Source organism: Ovis canadensis, chromosome X, assembly GCF_042477335.2.
Source record: "Ovis canadensis isolate MfBH-ARS-UI-01 breed Bighorn chromosome X, ARS-UI_OviCan_v2, whole genome shotgun sequence".
Lineage (NCBI taxonomy): Eukaryota > Metazoa > Chordata > Mammalia > Artiodactyla > Bovidae > Ovis > Ovis canadensis.
The window spans coordinates 116002913-116027411 of NC_091727.1; the positions used below are offsets into that span (position 1 = coordinate 116002913).

General features: G+C 40.1%; 2 protein-coding genes and 1 non-coding gene across 4 annotated transcripts; all 3 read right to left on the reverse strand.

Moving 5' to 3' along the window:
- Nucleotides 1–6789: 6789 nt before the first annotated feature.
- LOC138930496 (polyadenylate-binding protein-interacting protein 2) lies at nucleotides 6790–7987 on the reverse strand. The gene has a single exon (XM_070290821.1). It carries the CDS (start codon nucleotides 7846–7848, stop codon nucleotides 7474–7476), a length of 375 nt encoding a protein of 124 aa, XP_070146922.1. The 5' UTR covers nucleotides 7849–7987; the 3' UTR covers nucleotides 6790–7473.
- A 113-nt stretch (nucleotides 7988–8100) lies between these two features.
- On the reverse strand, nucleotides 8101–8173 carry TRNAG-GCC (transfer RNA glycine (anticodon GCC)). The gene has a single exon. It is a non-coding gene; the product is annotated as a tRNA-Gly (tRNA).
- Nucleotides 8174–12929: 4756 nt separating this feature from the next.
- On the reverse strand, nucleotides 12930–19798 carry LOC138931182 (fibrous sheath-interacting protein 2-like). 2 transcript variants are annotated; one of them, XR_011446442.1, is made up of 8 exons: nucleotides 19537–19798; nucleotides 19023–19148; nucleotides 17042–17141; nucleotides 16256–16345; nucleotides 15910–16049; nucleotides 14710–14833; nucleotides 13972–14082; nucleotides 12930–13557 (listed from the first exon to the last, which is right to left on the reverse strand). XR_011446442.1 is itself a non-coding variant. In XM_070292107.1 (8 exons), the coding sequence occupies exons 1-8, from the start codon at nucleotides 19633–19635 to the stop codon at nucleotides 13402–13404; spliced, it is 1008 nt and encodes a 335-aa protein (XP_070148208.1). In that variant the 5' UTR covers nucleotides 19636–19795; the 3' UTR covers nucleotides 12930–13401. The 2 variants fall into 2 exon arrangements, 1 of the variants encoding a protein (XP_070148208.1); XM_070292107.1 differs by having other exon boundaries at nucleotides 17042–17203; nucleotides 19537–19795.
- Between the last annotated feature and the right edge of the window lie 4701 nt (nucleotides 19799–24499).

The following is a 24499-nucleotide window of genomic DNA, read 5'->3' on the forward strand; positions in this document are numbered from 1 at the left end:
GTCTCAAGAATTTCCTTAAATTTTATCTTCCTTTTTGTGTAGAAACATCCTAGAATACTTAGTTGAGGAAATTCTTCATAGTGTCCTGGAGATACCCTTAGCTTATCAAATAAGAGTTATCTGGGCTCAGGAAGAAAAAGGATATGACTTTAGGAAAGTTAGGGGGAAATTGTCCACTCCTTTAGCAGCTCAGAGATGGTGGGAAAATGGGAAGGTGGTGAGAGTGACTGGAGACCAAAGAAATCAGACAGGGCTTCACATTTTGCTTACTTTGGGCCTTGGTGCTTCAGATAACTGAGGTTAATGGAGAGAAAAGAAGAACTATTGCTCAGCTCTCTGTTTAAGACTTTAGAAAGAGATTTCCTTGGCTACCCCTACTCTGACTCTTCCTCTTCACCGGGGTCATGGACCCCAAACTTTGTAATACAGTGTGGTCAGGCAGAGCAAGGCTCTCGCTGAAGTTTTGCTTTCTTTTTCTTTCAGTTTTAAAACATTTCAGCTTTACTGACTTATATAATGGACACATAAAATTGTAAGATAGCTAAAGTGTACATTGTGGTGATTTGATACATATGTATACTGTGAAAGGATTTCTCCCCCCTCACCCATTTAGTTAATTAACACATCCATCACCTCACATATTTATCATGTTGTTCTTAGCAAATTTCAATTATACAATACAGTGTTTTCAACTATAGTCACCATGTTATACATCAGATCCTCAGACCTTATTCATCTTACAGCTGAAAATGTGTACCATTTGACCAACCTCTCCCTATTTCCCCTTGAGGTTTTGCTTTCTTAAGCCACTCTTGGTTCCCATGTGGTATATACATGGCCCAGAAGGGGCTGAGGGTCTAGCTGGGAAGCTCATCAAGGGGAGCCACTGGGCTGGGGTTAAGAGGGCTCCTCCCAGAGTGTTATGGAACAGGCAGTCAGGACTCAGGTGGAGTGGGAAATCCAGAGGGTTCTACTTAGCTCAGTGAGACCAGACCATGAGTCATTGCAGTGATGGCCAATTTAACTGTGAATGATGACAGGCCAAGCACTATCTCAGTGGAGATAAGGGCATGTCTCTGAAGACCAGAGGAGGCAGAGGACAAACAGTCATCCAAGCACCATTACTTTATTCTGCCTCCATGGGGCTATGGAAGCCAGTGTTCCCCAAAAGTCAATGTGTGTGTCATGTACTGAGGTCTTGTGAAAATGCAAGTTCTGATTCAGTAGTGGGGCAGTGCCTGAGACTGTGCTTTTATAATAAGTGCCTCAGTGATACCCATACTGCTGACACTTAGAGGAGTAAGAACATAAACCACACCTCTTGCCCCAGACAACACCTCTGGGAAAGAAGCACAAGTGACTATTTTAGTATTTCTAATTATTTCAATTACTTTTTTGTCCTTGGTATGACTTCTGGTGACCAGCAGTGACAGTCATTTTCTTGATCTTTGGATAAGAAGCTTAAAATTAAAAAAAATTAATAGTGGTGATGACAAAATTATTCAAGATAGATTCTATTTATCCTTTTATGCCCACTAGGGGGAGAACCATATCCTAATCTGTATATGGGGAAAAACTGGAGAGGGTATGTAGTAGGTCTCAGTGGGAGGCAAATTTGTACCCCAGAGAACAATGGAATTGGGACATGTCTGGAGACACTTCTGGTTGTTACAAATCAGGGAGAGGGATTTCTCCTGGCATCTAGTGGATAGGGGCCACGTATGATGCTACACATACAATGCAAGGGATGGTCCCCATAATAAACAATTATCCAGTGCAACATGCCAATAGTGGCAAGGTTAGGAAACCTTAGGATAGATGTGATGGGGAGGCAGGACAATCACTTTCATAATATTATCTTGTATAGTTAAACTCTACTGGGTGGGAGGCAGAACTGTCTTCTGGCAAAAGGGGAAAAACTCTGTTCCTCTGTCCTGCTCAAGAAGACCATGGCTTTTTCTTTGTGTGGGGATGCAGACCAGCATCATACCTGTGCTAGAGACCCCGGAGGCCATGTGCTGGAGACCCCACAATGTATAGTTAAAGCTCTACTGGGCGGGGGGCAGAACTGTCTTCTGGCAAAAGGGGAAAAACTCTGTCCCTCTGTCCTGCTCAAGAAGACCATGGCTTTTTCTTTGTGTGGGGATGCAGACCAGCATCATACCTGTGCTAGAGACCCCGGAGGCCATGTGCTGGAGACCCCACAATGTATAGTTAAAGCTCTACTGGGCGGGGGGCAGAACTGTCTTCTGGCAAAAGGGGAAAAACTCTGTCCCTCTGTCCTGCTCAAGAAGACCATGGCTTTTTCTTTGTGTGGGGATGCAGACCAGCATCATACCTGTGCTAGAGACCCCGGAGGCCATGTGCTGGAGACCCCACAATGTATAGTTAAAGCTCTACTGGGCGGGGGGCAGAACTGTCTTCTGGCAAAAGGGGAAAAACTCTGTCCCTCTGTCCTGCTCAAGAAGACCATGGCTTTTTCTTTGTGTGGGGATGCAGACCAGCATCATACCTGTGCTAGAGACCCCGGAGGCCATGTGCTGGAGACCCCACAATGTATAGTTAAAGCTCTACTGGGCGGGGGGCAGAACTGTCTTCTGGCAAAAGGGGAAAAACTCTGTCCCTCTGTCCTGCTCAAGAAGACCATGGCTTTTTCTTTGTGTGGGGATGCAGACCAGCATCATACCTGTGCTAGAGACCCCGGAGGCCATGTGCTGGAGACCCCACAATGTATAGTTAAAGCTCTACTGGGCGGGGGGCAGAACTGTCTTCTGGCAAAAGGGGAAAAACTCTGTCCCTCTGTCCTGCTCAAGAAGACCATGGCTTTTTCTTTGTGTGGGGATGCAGACCAGCATCATACCTGTGCTAGAGACCCCGGAGGCCATGTGCTGGAGACCCCACAATGTATAGTTAAAGCTCTACTGGGCGGGGGGCAGAACTGTCTTCTGGCAAAAGGGGAAAAACTCTGTCCCTCTGTCCTGCTCAAGAAGACCATGGCTTTTTCTTTGTGTGGGGATGCAGACCAGCATCATACCTGTGCTAGAGACCCCGGAGGCCATGTGCTGGAGACCCCACAATGCTGAGGCAACCATACATATATAGACCTGATTTGTGAAAAAGGTGACTGCCGTTCCTGTTTCTAATCATTTAGAAATAGACAAAAGGATTCTAAACTATATGTGTGCTAACTGGGTTTTCATTAGAGTTACGTGTATTCCTTGGTGTCGACATGGTAGAACATGATGTCTTTGTTACAGTGATAAGTCAATTTCATATGTGAAATAGACATCTTCATTCTCCTGTCACCTCTGAAATACTGTGAACATCAAGTTCTTTTATGTTTTCTTTTTCAAAAAGCATCTGAGGTGGGCACTGTTTAAGATGCCTACCTGAAACCTTCCTCCTACTGGAAGGGGAAGTTAACAGTTGAAGATGGAGGGAGAAAGCTGGCTGCTAAAGTGACATACTGTCTCAGAGGCAGAAGGTTACACCCTCATCTCACTGAACTGAACCGTGAGCTTTTGTTACTGACTCTTCCTTCACAAACTTTTCCTTCCTTCCTCCCTCTCACATTGTGTTTACTGACTGGTCCTTTTTAAAAGTTCTCTTGAACCCATTCTCTTGCTCATTTCTTTAAAAGTGAAGTCTTTTCTGCTTTCCCTTAAAACTTCTTTTTATCTGGTTCTTTTCCCTTCTCTTTTGTCCCCCCTCACACGTCTTGTCTCCTGTCCTCTCTTTTCTCTTTCTTTTTACTATTTATGTTTGTTTCTACCTATCATCTATCTACCTATCTGCCGTACCTACCTCTCTCTCTACCTACCTAGCCATCTAGCTATCTATATTGTATTCTCTTTTTTAAAAAACTGACTTCTACTTTTTAAATCCATCTCCCTCCATCACACACAAGTGTACTTGGCTTTATTGGTTCTCCCCGTCATTCTCACATTGTCTTTTTCTGCTTTTTCTCACTTTCCCCTACTGACTCATTATTTATAAACCTCTTTCTTTCTTTCTTCATTATTTCTTACTTCTGATCCATCATCCTTTCTTCCTATCTTCCTTCCTTCCTTCCTTCCTTCTTTATCTTTACCCTTCCCACCCTCCTTCTTCCTTCCCCCCATCCTCCTTTTACTCTCTTTCTGCTGGCTCCCCTTTTATTTTTTCATTCCTGCTCTAACTCTCTCATTCTCTTTCTCATGCATCCCTCCTTACTGGCTTCCACTTTTAAAATTATATACCTACTTACCTACTTACCTATCATCTGTATAACTGCCTACCTACCTATTCAGCTCTCAACCATTTATCTTTGTCTTTATTTTTGTCTTTGCTTTCCTGACTCCTACTTTTACAGTCTGTCCCCCGCCACACAACTGTTTTAGGTTTTTTTGTAGGTAAATGGTTCCTACATTTTCACTCTTATATAGTCTCTTCCCTTCTTTAGCTGTCTTCCCTACTGACTCATCCTTTATTTTTAAATTTTTATTTATTTTTGGTTGCTCTGGGTCTTTGTTTCTGCTTGCAGGCTTTCTCTAGTTGCAGCAAACAGGGCCTACTCTCTAGTTGTGCTGGGCAGGCTTCTCATTGCAGAGCCACACTATAGGGCAGGAGAGCTTCAATAATTGCAGCTCACAGGCTCTAGAGTGTGGGCTCAGTAGTTGTGGCACATGAGCTTGGTTGCTCCACAGCATGTGGGATCTTCCTGGACCAGGGATCAAACCTGTGTCCCCTGCATTGGCAGGTGGATTCTTATCCACTGAGCCACCACACAAGTCCCACCCTTTGTAAACTTATTGCCTGCCTGCCTTCCTCCTTCCCTCCCTTTCTCCCCTACTTCCTGCCTTCCTGACCTCCTTCTTCCTTTCCTTCCTTCCCCCTCTCTTCCTCTTATATCTATTTTTTGGGTTTCCTCTTTTAAACCTGTTTTTCTTATCTTTTTAATATTGACTTTTAAAATCCTGTCTACTTACCCATCTGTCCATCAACCTACCAAACTACCTAGCTGTTCTCCATTCTCTTTGTTTGTTTTTAGCTGAGTTCCTTTTTTGGAGTTTTCTCTCCTCGCTTCCTACACCCTCCCTTTCTTCTTCCCTCCTTCCTGCCTCCTCTCTCTTTCTCCTCTTTCTTTGTCTTCTCTTCACTCCATTTCTTTCATGGTCTCTCTCTCTCCTTTCCCCACCTGCATGCATGTCTTCCCCCTCCCCTCCCTCACTTCATCCCTTCCTCCCCCTTACTGTCCACTGCCCCTTTGCCCTTTCCTCATTTCTTTCTTCCTTGCCCCCTCCTCTTCTCCTTTCTCCATCCATCCACCCACGCTCACTCTCTCATCCTCTTTCATTTGCTTCTCTCTCCTTCTGTCCATTCCTGCCTCCTTCCTCTTCCCCCTCTTTCTCTCTCCTATTTCCTTCTTTCTTCCCTTCCTCCTTCCTTCTTCTTTTGCTTTGTTTATACTACTCCTTTTGCAAATCATTTGTTTCCTTCTCCCTTTCTTTATACATTTTTCTATTATCTTTACTACTGGTTTCTCCTTTAAAAATCTATTCTTTCTACCTATCTACCTACCTAGCTGGCTGGCTCTACATCCAGCTGTCAATCACTCTTAAATTGGCTCCTACTTTTAAAACTTTTTTTAAAAAATGCCTGAAACATTCTTCCTTTCTTTCTGTATCCAACTCTCCTTTTTTCTTTCCTTTCTGTCTCTCATTTTTCTCTATTTTACATTTTCTTATAATTTATTCCATTTGAAGCCTCTCTCTTTTTTGCTTTCATATGTCTTCCTTTGTTCTTTCCTTCTGTTATTCGATTTCTGTTCATCATTTTTTTGTTCCCTTTCTGCATTTCTTTCTTCTCTGTGCCTGTCTGCACGCAGCCTCCCTGCCCTTCTGTTTCCCTTTCCTACTTTACCCTATCCTATCCTGTCTTGTCCATCTTCCGTTTTTCTTTTATTCTCTATGTACTGACCCCTTTGAAAAATATTTTTAAACTTCTTTCCCTTTCTCTTTTTCTATCTTTTATGTACTGACTTTTAGAAACTTGGTTCTCTTTTTAAAAGTAAGACCTATCTATCCATCCAACCATCGATCATCTATCAATCACCTATCTATGGTTCTATCTATTTATATTTTATATACTTTCCTAGTTATCAACCTACCCTCCTGTCAATTCATCCATGAATCTTATATCACTGAAATATTTTACCTGGCTTCTTTTTAGATTTCTTTCCCCACTGTCCACAATTGTGCTTAATTTTCTTATTAATGCATCCTTTTCAAGCCCCTCACACTCTGTTTCATTTCTTTTATATTTTACACTTTCTACAGGCTCATCATTTTAAACTTCTCTTTCCTCCCACTTCCTTCTTTCGATCTTGCTTCTTCTTTTTGTCCTTTAAAAGCTTTTTTCTGTCCCTTCTAGCTCTGCTTCATTCATTGTCCTTTGCTCTTTGTCTTTCCTCCTCTATTTTTATCTCTCCCCTCTGTCATCCCTTTTCTCTCCTCTTTCCTTCTTCCATTCCTTCCCTACTTCCCTCTCTCCACTCCTCTTCCATTCTTTTTGCATCATCTCCTATTTTTAAATATTTTTCTTTTTTTTTTTTCAGTTCTACTATTATTTATTTTTTTAAATATTTTTGAAAAAATATAATTTTTTTACAATATTTTCAACTTAAACACTATTCACACTGAACACGTATGGCAGCTTAACCTACCCAAATAAGAAGTTTAAGAAGCCAAAACTGTTCTAGCTTTGTTAAAAGAAAAGTTGTGCTGCAGACTATTGTAGTGATGGTTAACAAAGCAAGGAAAAGCACCACTCAAATCATATGTAACAATTTCTTTGTTCAATTGAATTATGGGTTGGTCAAATGTTAGATTTTACATAGGTAATAGCTATGATGCAATGACTCCTTAGAAAAGGATGGAATTCTCAAATCACATACTTTCTTAGATGTAACAATAGGATAATTCAGTATTTTCTTACACGATAACACCCCATAAAAGCCAGGAGATTTAGGTTCACTACCTTGTAACCTCAGTAGCTAAAGACATACTTAAATGTCTATACTGAACTATTTCAATTAACCAGCAAGCCTTCTTCAGAAAAAGGAGATTCTTTTTGATGGGAACAAATGCAAATTTAAGTCTGAACTGAGGAACTCACTTAACAATTAGAATTTAATTTAGATTTAGAGATCATTTAATTTGGTGCTTTGACACAACTTGACTGGTGCTTCTTTCCTTGCTGTCTTCACTTCAAGCCATGGGGCCAATTCTATTCTCAGTAAATGTTTGACAGCTTTTTACTTAATAACAGTCTCAGCACTTTTATTAAGCATGCAAGACTAACAAAACTTTGGCAATGCATAAGTGTAACACAGTGACAAGAGAGAGCTTTTACAATTAAGTCTTCTAATACTGCCTTCATAGTGTGGAAATTGTGCTACATCCACCAAAAGAGGGCCCCGTCTACTCAAATATTTTAGTACTTCACCCCAGGAACAAACTCCTTTGCATTTGGATTCAGATTGCTCTTGACCACAAGATCTTCCAGGGAAGAGCCATCACTGATAACAAGGTCATTAAACTGGTCTTGGATTTGGTCCATAGTTTGCGGGAGATCTCGAGCTGGAATAAACCACTCATGTTCCTCTTCTTCTTCCAGCATTTCTTGGAAACAGCGTTCAATAAATTCTTCTTCCCATAACTCCTCTTCTATTTGTCTGTTGAATTCCTCTTCATTTTCCATCCACATGTACTCTGCAAATGGATTGTCATCTTCATGAGAATGACCGTTAATTATCACATCTTCATTGATGATGCTTGGGCTAGTACTGCTGCGACTTGGATCTTTCATGGTTGGCGTTAGATGTAGTTTTTAACCCAGTGCACGGCAGCGGGGACGGCAGCCAACGAATCCGGTCGGCCTCCGCGGATCTCCACAGGCAGCGCCGCTCCCCCGCTCGACGCGCGCTTCGCCCGCAGCCTCCCTTCTCCAGTCCCTAAATATTTTTCTTTTCATCACTATTTCTCTTTAAAGTGAAATTAATTTTATTATTAAAATATTTGTGTATTTGGTTGGGTCTTAGTTATGGTATGTGGAGTCTAGTTCCCTGACCAGGGATCAAACCCAGGCCCCCTGCATTGGCAGTGCAGAGTCTTAGCCATTGGACCACCAGGGAATCCCTCTTCTTCCTTCTTAAGCTTTTCTACTGACTTCTTTTTAAACTTCTCTTTCTCCCCGCCCCCCACCCCCCATTCCTCTCTCCTTTCTTTACACTGTCTTAACCTGATTGCTCTTTTAAAGTTCTACCTACCTAGAGGGATGGAACCCAGGCCTCCTGCATTAGGAGCTCAGTCTTAGCCACTGGACCACTAGGGAAGCCCCTCCTCTCTCTTTCCTTCCTGTCCCTCCTCCCTTTCTTCGTGTCTTATTCCTTCCTCCTACCCCCTTTCATCATCCACCCTATCACCCTTCCCCTCTCTTGTCTTCCTTCATTTGTTTTCCTTCCTTCCCCTTTCCTTCCTCCCCCCTTCTTCTATTACTACTTCTAAAACTTTTTTCTTTCCTTTCCTCTCTCTTTCTTTATACATTCTTGTCCTTACAACTGCCTTCTCCTGTAAAAACTTGTTTCTACCTAAATTTCCTACCTATCTAGCTGGCTATCTACATAGGTATCAATCATTTAGCTTTATGTTACATTTATTGCCTTCTACTTTTAACTATTCGCACATCACACAGTTGTACTTGGTTTTCCTACTGATCCTCCATCACACTCTTACATCCCTTCTCCTTCTGTATGCCATTCTTTTCCCTGACTCATCCTTTATAGAATTCAATTCTTCCTTTCTTCTTCTACTGTCTCCTTTGAAAAAAACTTTCTTGTTTTCCCCTCTCTCATTTTCTGTATTCTTTGTCCTGTCTTACTACTACTGGTTTCTCCTTTATGAATATCTATCTATCAACCTGTCATCTGGTTGTCATCAATTAATGTATCATTATTTTACAATTTTAAATATCTATCTATCAACCTGTCATCTGGTTGTCATCAATCAATGTATCATTATTTTACCATTTTAAACTGATTTCTTTCAAATCTCTCTCTCTCCATGCCTTCAATTATACTTAATTTTATCAACATCTCTTTTTAATCTCCTCAGTGTCTCTCACTCACATTTTGTTTTTTATTTCATATTTTTTCCTAGCTTCATCCCTTTTAAAAAAATTGTATGTATTGGAGTAGGGTTGATTTACAGTGTTGTGTTAGTGTCACGTGTACAGCAAAGTGAATCAGTTACACATATATCCACTCCTTTTTTGCATGTGAAATTTAAACAAAGTCTATATTTAATAACTATCACATGTTAATTTTCTGGGTATTTTTTCTTTTACAACATAGTATTTCTTTATATTCTCAGAATTGGACTAGAATCAAGCCTCATTCAAATTTTTTTAAAAATCACTAAGGTGATAAACTTTCTAGACTTTTAGCAGGAATACCAGATGCAAAATACATGGAACTATATCAAACTTCTGAGTGAATGTATAAATTAGAAATCTAGCATTCTATTCATACTAAGTCAAACAAGTGGAATGCCATAAATGTCATAAATTTTTTAGCTAGGCAAAAATTCATAAGCTTTCTAATATATATATATATTATCCATATATATATGTATACAAAAGCTTTTCTACTATACTTGATAAAGGTTTGAGAAAGAACGTCAAAAAATAAAAAAGAGAAATTGGAAAACATAAACTAAATGACATGGGAGCACTAAACATGAAATAGAAAAACTGAAACAAATTAGATAAAAGTAAAAGATCATCATATAGTCCAGTTGCTTTTAAACATACCTGCTCATTAGAAACACATCTGGAGCTCTGGAGAAAAAAAGCAATACCTGGGCATTTGTATTTTTCAAAAAAATTCCAAGATAATTCTGATATGTATCTGGATTTTAAAAAGTGATTACAGGTTTTTCTATTAAACGGTAGTTTTAGTGATGTAGAACTTCATAATTTTCTGTTGACCAATCATGATACATTGGTATTAAGTGAATAACAGTTAGGTAACCAAGAAGACAAGCTGGAATCAAGATTGCCGGGAGAAATATCTATAACCTCAGATACGCAGATGACACCACCCTTATGGCAGAAAGCGAAGAGGAACTAAAAAGCCTCTTGATCAAAGTGAAAGAAGAGAGTGAAAAAGTTGGCTTAAAGCTCAACATTCAGAAAACGAAGATCATGGCATGCGGTCCCATCACTTCACGGGAAATAGATGGGGAAATAGTGGAAACAGTGTCAGACTTTATTTTGGGGGGCTCCAAAATTGCTGCAGATGTTGAGTGTAGCCATGAAATTAAAAGACACTTGCTCCTTGGAAGAAAAGTTATGACCAACCTAGACAGCATATTAGAAAGCAGAGACATTACTTTGCCAACAAAGGTCTGTCTAATCAAAACTATGGTTTTTCCTGTGGTCATGTATGGATGTGAGAGCTGGACTCTGAAGAAAGCTGAGTGCTGAAGAATTGTTCCTTTTGAACTGTGGTGTTGGGAGAAGATTCTTGAGAGTCCCTTGGACTGCAAGGAGATCAGTCAGTTCATCCTAAAGGAAATCAGTCCTGTATTCATTGGATGGACTGATGTTGAAGCTGAAACTCCAATACTTTGGACACCTGATGCGAAGAACTGACTCATTGGAAAAACTGATGCTGGGAAAGATTGAAGGTGGGAGAAGGGGACAACAAATGATAAGATGGTTGGATGGCATCACCCACTCAATGGACATGAGTTTGAGTAAACTCCGGGAGTTGGTGATGGACAGGGAGGCCTGGTGTGCTGCAGTCCATGGGGTCCCAAAGAGCTGGACATGACTGAGCGACTGAATTGAACTGAAGCCACCAGGGAAGCCCCCTTGGAAGTCTCCTTTTTAAACAGCCCTCTTCCCCAAATTGTACTTGAATTTTTTACTTACTGTTTCTTTTCAAGCCTCTTATGCAATCACACTCCCTCTTTTTATTTAACTTTTTCCTACTGTCCCATCCTTTAAACACTTACCTTCTTTTTCTTTCTTTGCTTTCTGATTCAATTCTCTGTCTTTTACTTGCTGCCTTTCGTCCTTTTGCTTTACATTTTTTGTCTTCCCTCCTCCCTTTTCACCCTCCCCTGGCACTTTCCCCATCCCTCTCACTCCTTTTAAACTCACTTTTAAGGGCTCCTCTTCTGAAGCATTTCTTTCTCTCATCTGCTATCCTGTTTTGTACGTTCATTTCTGGGTTACTCTTTTAAAAAGTATTTATTTATTTGGCTGTAGCAGGTCTTGGTTGTAGCATGTGGCATCTTTGGTCTTTGTTGCGGCGTGTGAGATCTTTAGTTGAGGTATGCAAACTCTTAGTTGTGGCATGTGCATCTAGTTCCCTGACCAGGGATTGAACTGGGCCCCTTGTATTCGAAGCACAGAGTCTTAACCACTGGACCACCAGGAAAGCCCTCTGGGTTATTATTTTAAAAGTTGGTTCTACCTATCTGTTACCTATCATGTTTATTTTACAGGTTTTTTTAAATTCCTCTGACTCCTTTTGAAGTCTCTCTCTCACACAGTCACATTCTCTCTTCATTTTATTTTTTCCTATAACTTATTCATTAAAATTTTTTTCTTTCCTTCTTTCCTTTTCTCCTTTATTCCCATTTTTAATAGTTCCTTTTCATGCCTTTTCTTTTGCTTTCTCTTTTGTCTGCCTGCATCCCTGCCTTCTTCCCTTTCTTTCTTCCTATTTTATTCTTTTTACAGGCTTCTCTTTTCAAACTGTCTTCTTTCCTTCTCCCTTTCTCTCTTCCTTCTATTTTCTTTGTCCTGCCTTTTTTACTGGCTCCTATTTTATAAATTCATCCTATTTACCTCTTTTCTATATTTCTTTCCTCTGTCTTTCTCTGTCCCTTCTCTCTTTCTTCCATGGTTTCTCTGTGTTCCTGTACTGCTTTTCTTACTGGCTACTGGCTCTTCCTTTTTGAAGTATGTTCATATTTTCTGTCTTCCATCTACCCATCTTCCCTCCCTTCCACCTCCCCCTCCCCCCTTATTTAATGCTAGTCTTCTATAAATTTTGAAATCCTTCTCTTATTGTACTATACTTTTTCTCTCCCTTTTGCTCTGTGTCTCTGTTTCTCCTCTTTTCATTTCCTTCTTTGCCTTTTTTATCTTTTCATTTTTAATTTTCTTTTCTTTTACTGACTTTTTAACTTCCTCCTTTTTAATATTAATATTTTCCTTTTCTCCTATTCTCCCTGTCCTACTGGATCCTTTTATTCCATTCAGTCTATCTTCAATGTGCTGTTTTTTCATATTGGTATCTCCTTTTTAAGTCTCTCTCTTTTTCTTTTACTAACTTCTCATTCTTTCCCCTATTACTCCCTGCCCAAATTGTATTAGATTTTCCTACTGGCTTCTTTTCAAATTTTTTTCTCACTCTCACATTCTGTTTTTATTTTATTTTACTTTTTTCTATTCACATATCCTTTTTAAACTTCTTTATTCTCTCTCTTCCTCCTACTCCTTTGTTTCTCTATTTGTGTCTGTATGTCTTTTTCTTGCTCCCTTTCTTTCATTCTCTGTTTTCTTTGTTTGCTTTTCTTCCTCATACTCCTCGTCTTTTTCTTGTTTCTTTGCCTTTGTCTCCTTCCACTCCCTCATGGAGTGTGAGTGTGTGTGTGTGTGTGTGTGTGTGTGTGTGCGTGCGCGTGCACGTGCATGTGTATTTTCTTACTAGCTTCTTCTGCTTAATATTATTCTTATTCATTCATTCACTTTCCTCCTCTTTATATCTCCATTTCATTCTTTCTTTTTGTATCATATTTTCTCCTTTTTAACCTTTTTGTTCTTTATTTCTTGCTTAAGATATTTTAAATGTCTCTTCTTTTTTTCTACTTAAATTTTTTTTCTCTTTCTCTAGCTTACTGTTTTGTATAATCTTTTCTTAGTGGACCTCAGTTAAAATTTTCCTATTTTTCATTCATTGTCTCCCTCTTTGTTTCAGTCTGTTTTGGGGGTAATGTTTTGTCTTACTGGCTCATTTTCTCTATCTATATATAACTGTCTCTTTCCCTTTTTGTTGTTGTTCTGTCTCTTCTACTGGCTCCTTTTTAAACTCCTAGTAAAGGCAGTCTTGTCTGCTGAGCCACTTTATAGAAGTGTGTAATTTGTTATAATGTCTGTAATATAACAATATTGTGTGAATGTGTGTGGGTGTCTGTACATTCTCTACAACTTGACCTGTAACTGGGAAGTGCCTGTAAGTGTGAGCTTCTAGAATTTCTATTTGCAAGGGCTTTGTCACCTCACTATATTAGCACATAGAGGGGTTTTTACAAAGCCATTGATTATTAATAAATATTTATACATATTCTACTTACCTTTGTCTTTTATTGTTTCTCTCTTACCTTCTGTTTCATCTTGACTTCTGTTTTCAAATACATTTTCTTCTGATCCCTCTCTCTGAAGGTCATTCCTCTGCATTTTTTGTAAATAATAAGTGACTTTTTTCTCGAGTTGTGCTTTTTTCTAAATATTAAAATATATATATTCAATGTTTAAAATTTAATATCAACTTGCCACTGGAAATGTATAACAGATACTTCAAATATGATGGTATATTTGAAGGAAGCCCTCATTCTTGAGATTTCTAAAATCAGAGTACAGAGCTAGGAAGGTAATAAGGGTAAGTTTCCTTTTGCTTTCCAACTTGAAGAATGTATTTTAATAACTAGGTCCAACTGAACTCATTGCCTACTTTCTGGAGACTGGTCCCATTTTAGACCAGCCCTTAAAGTCCAGGTTCAGACCAGACTGGCTCTTTCCATCAATAGCTATCCTTGTGAATTTAAGTCACTTCTGAAAATCCACACTTTAAAATATAAAAATTAGCAAAACCCTTTTCTCAAAACAGCCCAAGTTATTGTTCAAAGGTCACTCTACCTTATGGTGAGTATCTTCTTTGACTTTTTTACGTTGTTCTTCAAATCTTGCTTCTATTTTTACTTCTTCTCCAATCTTTGACAGAAGTAACATTTCTTTTGTTTTCCATTCCTAAGGAGCACAATGTCATGGTAGTCAGCAGGGCTTCTCTTTTATAATCTTTTGTTTTGTTTTGTTTTCATTTTTTTTGATCAATAAGCAAATTAGGTCAAATTAAGGCCCTTATAGGAACTTGGACAACCATAATGAAAATCTTACATTGCCTTTAGAATCGGCTTATGCTTCAAAGGTAGATCTAAAAAGATGCTGGAAAGGTGATTTTCTCTTATAGATTTGAGGAATTATCATATGTAATATGTTGCCCTTAAATGTATTCTGACAGGGAGCCTGAACAAATAGCCTTATCTGAGCATTGAGGAGTAAGAATACAAACATGATTATTTTTCACTAGAGTTAAATTCTAAAACTTTAAGAGCAGATGAAGTGTGTCTATACTCTGATAGGTATGTAATTTGTGGTATCAGTCTCACTACATTAAGTAAAAGCTTGTCTGTTATAATGGTGATACAAGATTAATAGCAGTTTATTATTTTAAAATAATTATGATTTTTTAAGCAGTGATTTATTTCTTAGACCTGAAATAACTTCAGGTAATATGGTGGGACTGCTAAAAATGTTTATAAATAAAATAATCACACATAATTTCCCCATCAATATTTATAATTTGGTGTTTCTCACCTCTTCAGTTTGTCTCCAGAGACTAAGTTTTCTTCTAATGTGGTCCTGATGTCGTCTTTCTTCTTCCTTTATCCGGAGTACATTCTGCTTTTCTGCTATGTGTTCAAGCTTGTTTAATTCCAAGCTAAGTAAAAGTGAAAATTTAAGGGAAGATAAACTGGGTGTTTCCCTTATGATGGTATCATCTACTCTGATATTCCCAAACCACCTTTTGGGTTGCTTTTTATTTCTTAAACTACAGGAATGTAGAGTTCTTTAAGCTAGCCTGATCCACCAACTCACCATGATGTACTCATCAGACTGTTACTATGGTTGGGGCAATGGCAAAATGTAGAACAGACTGATTTAAAGCATTTTATACAGAGATTAGCCATAATTCAGGAGCTCTGTAACATGAGTTTCCAAAGACAGCTGAAGTCAACTTAAGGACTGACTTCAAAAAACAAGTATATTTGAATTTTCTTTAAAAAATAAGTGGCTACTGGCCTCTCTGTCATTGCCAAGTCCTTGAACAATCTCTTATGTATAGATAGGTCTGCAGACTACCAGTCTGCCACTTTGGTGAACCAGTATATATTCTGGCATATCATGACATGAATCCATGGAATGTAAGAGCTAGGTGATGGGGAACTGGCCCTCATCCCTGATAAAGGAAAAAGAGAAGGAACTATACTCATCCCTTTGCCTCTTGGGGCATGGGCTCAGCCGCTGAATGATAAGATTGACTGTATGTGAGTAATAGCTAAATGAACATACGTGGTTAGTTGGGGGGGTAACACCTGTTTATATTAGCATCAGATGAAGTTATAGCAACTCTTTCTGTTTTATCTGGCAGTAATTTCCTTATACTTAAGTTTGAAATGTGCTAATGACACCATTCCCTCTACTACTATGAACTTGGGTTTCCTAAGCTCAGGGAGCTGTACCTCAGAATTGTTCTTCAAATATCAGTTTGTCTTACCTCTTGGGTTCCTCATGACTCCATTTTCTCAGGCAGAAACTCTTTCCTAGCTATGGTATCAAAGTTTCCAATCCCTGCTATCTCTTAATCTCCTTTCTTTTCAGTCCACATTGAAGACTATAGGAAGTTAAATTGTGTCTAATATTTTTTAAATTCTGCTTTCAATTATTTCTAGTACTTTTACAGTTTTCTGGAGTCCACAATATGTCCACAAATATATGCATTAACTTTGGTCATACCTTTGCTTTATCAACAGCTCTTGGTCTGGAGTTGTTTGTTTATTTTCTTGTAAGAGCCATTCTTGGAACTGTGTATTGCCATGACTGTCATAGGCTCTCTTGGTTTCATACAATTTATTTACTTGTTTTTCAGTCATTTTCTGGGAAGGGGGGAAAAAAGAATTACAGTGTTTATATTGGCCAGAAATAACCTTGTCCTTTGATATGACTTCTCATGTTTCAGGCTTGGTAAACATCCTGTAGTTTACAAATGGTTAATTAGCCTGCATTTAAGTCTGTCTTCCACAACCTACATAAAAACTTTCTTACAGGCCTCAAATAAAACAAATTCAAGTATTTAACTTACTTGTTCTCTTACATAGTTTCTTTCAAAGTCTAATTTCAATCTGGTGAGATACTGCCTGTACTTATTCAATTCCTTCAAGCTGCATACAACCTATAAACACAAATATATAAATAGAAAGTTGTAACAATCATGAAACTTTCCAGAGAAAAGAGTCATAAGAACATTCATTTTAGTAACAATTTTGGGATCAAAGGTAGTGATAGCACATTTGGTAATAATTTAGAAGGCAATATCTCTCTTCAGTGGGTGTATCACCAGGAAATGTCTACCTAAATAATATTATTTCAATAATATGGTTCACACAAAATGAATGTTATTAAAATATCAGTATAATAATGATGTTTAACTTTCAGAAGAATTTATTCTATCAAGCTATATTCTGTTAGGTTTCCATTTTGTCTCTAGTCTTCTCAAATTGTATTGGAAATATCCCTTGATGGGTATACAGTGCCATTAATACTTTTAGAGCCAAAGGAAAGGCACTAATCATACAGCTGAGAGAAAATGCATAAATAAATGTATATGCATATGTCTTTACATATTCAAATCATTTGGTGTTTATCTTTTGCTTTTATCAAAGAAAAATGATCAAATGGGAACAATTTTATTTAGAAACAGCCACCTGATTTCTCTTTACTCAAATATTAAGTAATTCATTGATTTTTCTGTCAGGTATTCTTTATTGCTCAATTAAAAGTTGACATAGGTTCCCAGTGAAGTACAGAAGCAAGCTTCTATCAAGACCATGGGATTATGCTGGTTAACTGGAAGCAAACTTCAACCCACCTTATTATTGCTGGTGACATAGCCGTCTTTCTTTAATCTCCTCAGGATATCTTTTCGCCTATAGTATGATTTTAAATGTGGATCGTGCAGGCTTTTATAGCTGGTTTCCAAAAGGCGACAATAAGGATCAGACAGGTTAAAGTCATAAGAAGGTTGATAAAGCTGCAAACACATAGACTGAAAAGTGTTACATATGTAAAATGAATGAAATCATACTTTTAAACCTCAATTTGTTAAGGTGATTAGGCTGTTCATTGAAAATAAAACATGCAAGAACAATCTGAAGTGAGAGAATACTGAAAATGGGCTGATCTGAAGACAGTAGAATACTGTAATTTTCCTTCCACTTGCATTTAAATCAATATGAAAGACCTTTAAATTCCGTTTCCATGGTACTCTGCTAAAGTGATTTGTAGTTCACAAAGCAGCAAGGTCGGGTGAAGAAGCATGGCCTAAGAAATTGGGAGACTGTGGTTCTAGTCTAAACTCTGCTACCATCATCTACCTGTCATAGCTTCACCTTACAAGGTGGTCAAGGGTGCTGCTGCTGCTGCTAAGTCACTTCAGTTGTGTCCGACTCTGTGAGACCCCATAGACGGCAGCCCACCAGGCTCCCCCGTCCCTGGGATTCTCCAGGCAAGAACACTGGAATGGGTTGCCATTTCCTTCTCCAATGCATGAAAGTGAAAAGTGACAGTGAAGTCACTCAGTCGTGTCCTACTCTTAGCGACCCCATGGACTGCAGCCTACTAGGCTCCTCCATCCATGGGATTTTCCAGGCAAGAGTACTGGAGTGGGGTGCCATTGCCTTCTCCGGGTCAAGGGTAGAGTTTAAAAAAAACCCAACTAAATGTGTAAAATATAGTGTTACTTCCTTGAGGAGATATTGCTAAAGATAAAGAAGGATCCCACTAAGTTAGTGTTTAGGGTAGTTGAATATAGTACCTGATCATAATTAAATACATGTGTTTGGGGGGAATCAATATAATAAAGTGTAGAGCAAATCAGTATAAGTATGGGGAAAAAATCAGGAAATAAGTAGCTAACAAGTGAACAAAAGAGTAACACAATGTAAATATGGGAAATAGAATATAGTGGAGCAAGAAACCAATGAAGAGGGCTACATTTACAAACTGAAGAGGAGTGTTATCACTGTAGTCAAATAGGCTTTGAGTATGTTTTAGGAATGTTAATTTGTGGGAAGGGGTAGAATGTATTGGTTTTGAAAAGAAATTATATTGCTTTCCAGCAATAAAACTTTAAAAAATCATATATATTTGACAAGTATCAGAAATACCAGGGAGCCCCCTATGCATCCTTGATGACACCCTAGAGAGGAGAACGGTAAGGAAATAAGCAAAATCGGGAAATAAGTAGAAATAATGTGATGAAAGCACACACTCAAAGAGTTCCGAACCTCCTTCAGGCTTGGCCTAAAGCTAAGGACAGGGTGGGGAGTGTTAGGCAGAGGACGTAAACAGTGCGTGCGGCACTCTGAACCAGAAACAGTACTTTGGTGCTGAGTGAGAGAATGCAGATCAAGGGCAATGTAAATTCTAAGGAAAGATGAAACCGTTGGGGTTTGGGACACTGGGGAGAGGCTTCATATAGTAGCTCTTGAAAGGTGGCTCAAATTGAAGGTCAGGAAAGAGAGGAGAGCAGGCCAGGTTTCAGGACCCAGATGGACAAACGCACAGAAGTAGAAATTATCATACTATGTGTGGACAGGGAGAAAAGACCCGGACCTTTCGGAGCTGAGGTCTGGGTCAGAGATAAGGCTGAATTGGGTGGCGGAGGCCAATCATGAGGCCTTCTATCATTAAAGTGAGGTTCAGACACTGAATACTTCAACTCATTTTAACTTCACTTGGTGTGTGAAACTGAAGTTGACTCAAAGCAAAATAATGGCAGTGTTTCAAGTTTAATAGTAAGCAGAAAACAGTCAAGAAAATCACTTAAGCACCATGAAAAGTTAGTTTACCTTTTCACTTAAATCTGTAGTATAGAATACATTATTACTTCCTGGAACAACTGGAAGCTTGACCCCAAGGGGAAGATCCAATAGATTAGTGGCTCCGACCTCTGGGATGGGGTCTTTTTGTGAGCTCTGTCAGATATAAGTAGAAACCTTGTTTTTTTGTTTCTAGTACTATTATTTTAGTTTAGACCAATCTACTTAAACTCAGTGGGCTAATACCTCCAAATAAACCAAAGACACATACTCAGGGTTGAAAGAAACTGCTCTGTTGATAACCTGAAGGCCTCCCAGTTTACCCCTGTTACCCACCCAATCTCTGAGCTCCATTCAAAGCTAATCTCGGCCAGAGGGAGCTCTAGTCACTGCAGATGGTCTGGGAGCCGGAAACCCAGCTTCAAAGACTCACCCCTCTCTGCTGAGTCCTCCCCCGTAGTCTTTCGTCTGCCCACCCTCCTTCCCTCCCAAGACCCAGCCCTGGAGCCAGAAAGAGGAGGATGACCGACTGGCCCCCACTCACGGAGTCACACGGCTCCCTGTCGGCAGTTAGGCTGCTGGAGGACGCCTTAGAGGTGGCAGCCTGAGCAGCCTTGTAGCAGTTATTGAGGTACCGGTCCATGGCCACCCATCAGCCCCCAGGAGGCCGTGGGCTGGGGTGCCACAAGCTGTCTCGGTTTCTCCTCTTCACGCACACCTTTCCCTCTCTATGCCTGCAGCTAGTCTGGGCAACCCAGACCGTGGTCACGAAGGTAACGGTTCCTCTAGGCCACGCCCTTCACAATGCTGGGTTCCAGGCGGCTGCGCTGACGTCCTAAAAGGGCGCCTCCCCAAACAGCGTTGCCCTCAAGTAAGGGGATGGGGCGTTGTGACCACACTAGCTGCCACCTGGGACCTCGGGTGCATGCGCAGAGCCCAAGCCTCAAGGGCCAAGCGAGATGGGGAAGTGGTCCAAAAGACTTGGTGTAGGAGGACCACAGTTGAGATTATCTTTCAACCTGAAACCAATAGCCCTAATTTAAATTAAACCAGAAATGTATCAGTTTTTGTCAGTGTATTGTTCTTGTTTATTCGTTAAATCGTGTCCGACTCTTTTGACTGTAGCCCACCAGGCTCCTCTGTCCGTGGGATTTCCCAGGCAGGAATACTGGCGTGGGTTGCCATTTCCTTCTCCAGGGGATCTTCCCGACTCAGGGATCGAACTCACATCTCCTGCATTGGCAGGCGGCTTCTTTACCACTGAGCCACTAGGAAAGCCCTTGTCTCTAGATAGCTGCCTATTATTCTTCTAATTCTTCCTGACCCCCAAAGGGCTATGATTCTGTTCAACACATGCCTCTGAGTAATTGTGTAGTTTGCACTAAGACCAGAGGACTGGCTTTATACATCTGCCCACTTTATAGATCCTGTGACTGATCACTTCCGATGGCATATCCTTCCCCTAGTCTCATTTAGAACATACTGGTTTTTCCAGGACTCAGTGCTTTCTTTCCTGTCTTGGGCTCTTCATCTCTCTACGCTCCTTGTCCTCCCTTTCTCGCTCTTCTATTTCTTTCTATCTTATGGTTTCTACCTTATCAGCACTTCCCAGGTGGTGCTACAGGTAAAGAACCCACCTGCCAATACAGGATACCTACCGCCAGTGGCGCTAGTGGTATAGAACCCACCTGCCAATACAGGATATATACTGCAGGTGGCGCTAGTGGTAAAGAACCCCCCTGCCAATATAGGAGACAGGAGGCATGGGTTCGATCCTGGGTGGGGAATATGCCCTGGAGGAGAGAATGGCAACCCATTCCAGTATTCTTGCCTGGAAAATCCCATGGACAGAGGAGCCTTGCAGGCTACAGTCCATGAGGTAGCAAAGAGTCAGATAGGACTGAAGCGACTTAGCACGTAGGCACCTTACATTAGATTAGCCAACATTTATTGAGTGCCTGCTCTGCCAGACACTGTGCTGGGTGCTGAGGATACAACAATGAATAGAGCATAGTTCTTGCTGCCCAGAAACTTACTAGACAGTAAATATATTAATAGCTGAGACTGCACTTGGTTTGTCGGGAATCTGTACTTTTGTCTCCATGTTCTTTCATGAATCTTTTTATTGTGCTAAAAATGCATAACATAAAATTTACCATCTTAACCATTTTTAAGTGTACAGTTCAATAATGTTACATATATTCAAATTGTTATGTAACAGACCTCCAGAATTTTTTCATTTTGCAAAACTGAGTCTGTACCCATTAAACAATTCTTTCTTCCCTTGTCCCAGTTCCTGGTGAACTACCATTTTGCTTTCTGTTTCTAGGAATTGGACTACTACAGATACCTTATATAAGTGATACAAGTGAAATCAAGGAATATTTGTCTTTTGTGATTGGCTTATTTCACTTAGCATAATAACTTCAAAGTTCATATGTGTAGAAGAATGTGGTATGATTTCTTCCCTTTTAAAGGGTGAATCACTTCATGGGAAATAGATGGGGAAACAGTGGAAACAGTGTCAGATTTTATTTTTTGGGGCTCCAAAATCACTGCAGGTGGTGACTGCAGCCATGAAATTAAAAGACACTTACTCCTTGGAAGAAAAATTATGACCAACCTAAATAGCATATTGAAAGCAGAGACATTATTTTGCCCACAAAGGTCCATCTAGTCAAGGCTATGGTTTTTCCAGTGGTCATGTATAGATGTGAAAGTTGGACTGTGAAGAAAGCTGAGCACCGAAGAATTGATGCTTTTGAACTGTGGTGTTGGAGAAGACTCTTGAGAGTCCCTTGGACTGCAAGGAGATCCAAACAGTCCATTCTGAAGGAGATCAGCCCTGGGATTTCTTTGGAAGGAATGATGCTAAAGCTGAAACTCCAGTACTTTGACCACCTCATGCGAAGAGTTGACTCATTGGAAAAGACTCTGATGCTGGGAAGGATTGTGGGCAGGAGGAGAAGGGGACGACAGAGGATGAGATGGATGGATGGCATCATGGACTCGATGGACATGAGTTTGAGTGGACTCTGGGAGTTGGTGATGGACAGGGAGGCCTGGCATGCTGCGATTCATGGGGCCAAAGAGTCGGACACGACTGAACAACTGAACTGAACTGAACTGAATAGTCTGTTAAAGGTATCTATCTCTATCACATTTTCTTTATCCATTCAACCATTAGTGGACATTTAGGTTGCTTCCACTTCTTCAGTTCAGTTCAGTCCCTCTGTCATGTCTGACTCTTTGTGACCCCATGGACTGCAGCACACCAGGCTTCCCTGTCCATCACCAACTCCCAGAGCTTGCTCAAACTCATGTCCATCGAGTCGGTGATGCCATCCAACCATCTCAACTTCTGTTGTCCCCTTCTCCTCCTGCCCCCAATCTTTCCCAGCATCAGGGTCTTTTCAAATGAGTCACCTCTTCGCATCAGGTGTTTCAGCTTCAGCATCAGTCTTTCCAGTGAATATTCAGGACTGATCTCATCTTGGATGGACTGGTTGGATCTCCTTGCAGTCCAAGGGACTCTCAAGAGTCTTCTCCAACACCAAAGTTCAAAAGCATCAATTCTCCAGCACACAGCTTTCTTTATAGTCCAACTCTCATATCCATACATGACTACTGGAAAAACCATAGCTTTCACTAGATGGACCTTTGTTGGCAAAGTATTGTTTCTTCTTTTTAATATGCTGTCTAGGTTGGTCATAGCTTTTCTATCAAAGAGCAAGCGTCTTTTAATTTCATGGCTGCAGTCACCATCTGCAGTGATTTTGGAGCCCAAGAAAATAAAGTCTGAAACTGTTTCCACTGTTTCCCCATCTATTTCCCATGAAGTGATGGGACCAGATGCCATGATCTTAGTTTTTTGAATGTTGGGTTTCAAGCCAGCTTTGTCACTTTCCTCTTTCACTTTCATCAAGAGGCTCTTCAGTTCCTGTTCACTTTCTGCCATAAGGGTGGTGTCATCTGCATATCTGAGGTTATTGATATTTCACCTGGCAATCTTGATTCCAATTTGTCCTTCATCCAGCCCAGCATTTCACATAATGTACTCTGCATATAAGTTAAATAAGCAGGGTGACAGTATACAGCCTTGATGTACTCCTTCCCTGATTTGGAACCAGTCTGTTGTTCCATGTCCAGTTCTAACTGTTGCTTCTTGACCTGCGTACAGATTTCTCAGGAGGCAGGTCAGGTGGTCTGGTATTCCCATCTCTTTCAGAATTTTCCACAGTTTATTGTGATCCACACAGTCAAAGGCTTTGACATAGTCAATAAAGCAGAAGTAGATATTTTTCTGGAACTCTCTTGCTTTTTCTATGATCCACTGGATGTTGGCACTTTGACCTCTGTTTACTCTGCCTTTTCTAATCCAGCTTGAACATCTGGAATTTCTCGGTTCACATACTATTTTTTTTTTTTAGTGTTTCTTAAAATATTTTTTTTTTATTTATTTTAATTGGAGGCTAATTACTTTACAATATTGTAGTGGTTTTTGCCATACATTGACATGAATCAGCCATGGGTGTACATGTGTTCCCCATCCTGAACCCCCTCCCACCTCCCTCCCCATCGCATCCCTCAGGGTCATCCCAGTACACTGGCCCTCAGCACCCTGTCTCATGCATAGAACCTGGACTGGTGATCTATTTCATATATGGTAACATACATATTTCAATGTTATTCTCTCAAATCATTCCACCCTCGCCTTCTCCCACAAAGTCCAAAAGTCTTCTTTACATCTGTGTCTTTTTTGCTGTCTCACACATAGGTCATTGTTACCATCTTTCTAAATTCCATATACATGCATTAATATACTATATTGGTGTTTTTCTTTCTGACTTAATTCACTCTGTATAACAGGCTCCAGTTTCATCCACCTCATTAGAACTGATTCAAATGCACTCTTTTTAATAGCTGAGTAATATTCCATTGTGTATATGTACCACAGCTTTCTTATCCATTCGTCTGCAGATGAACATCTAGGTTGCTTCCATGTCCTAGCTATTGTAAATGGTGCTGCAATGAACATTGGGGTAAATGTCGGTTCATGTACTGTTGAAGCCTGGCTTGGAGAATTTTGAGCATTACTTTGCTAGTGTGTGAGATGAGGGTAATTGTGTGGTACTTTGAACATTCTTTGGCATTGACTTGCTTTGGGATTGGAATGAAAACTGACCTTTTCCAGTCCTGTGGCCACTGCTGAGTTTTCCAAATATGCTGGCATATTGGGTGCAGCACTTTCACAGCATCATCTTTTAGGACTTGAAATAGCTCAGCTGGAATTCCATCACCTCCACTAGCTTTGTTTGTAGTGATGCTTTGCAAGGCCTACTTGACTTTGGACTCCAGGATGTCTGGCTCTAGGTGAGTGATCACACCATTGTGGTTATCTGGGTCATGAAGATCATTTTTGTACAGTTCTGTGTATTCTTGCCACCTCTTCTTAATATCTTCTGCTTCTGTTAGGTCCATACCGTTTCTATCCTTTATTGTGTCCA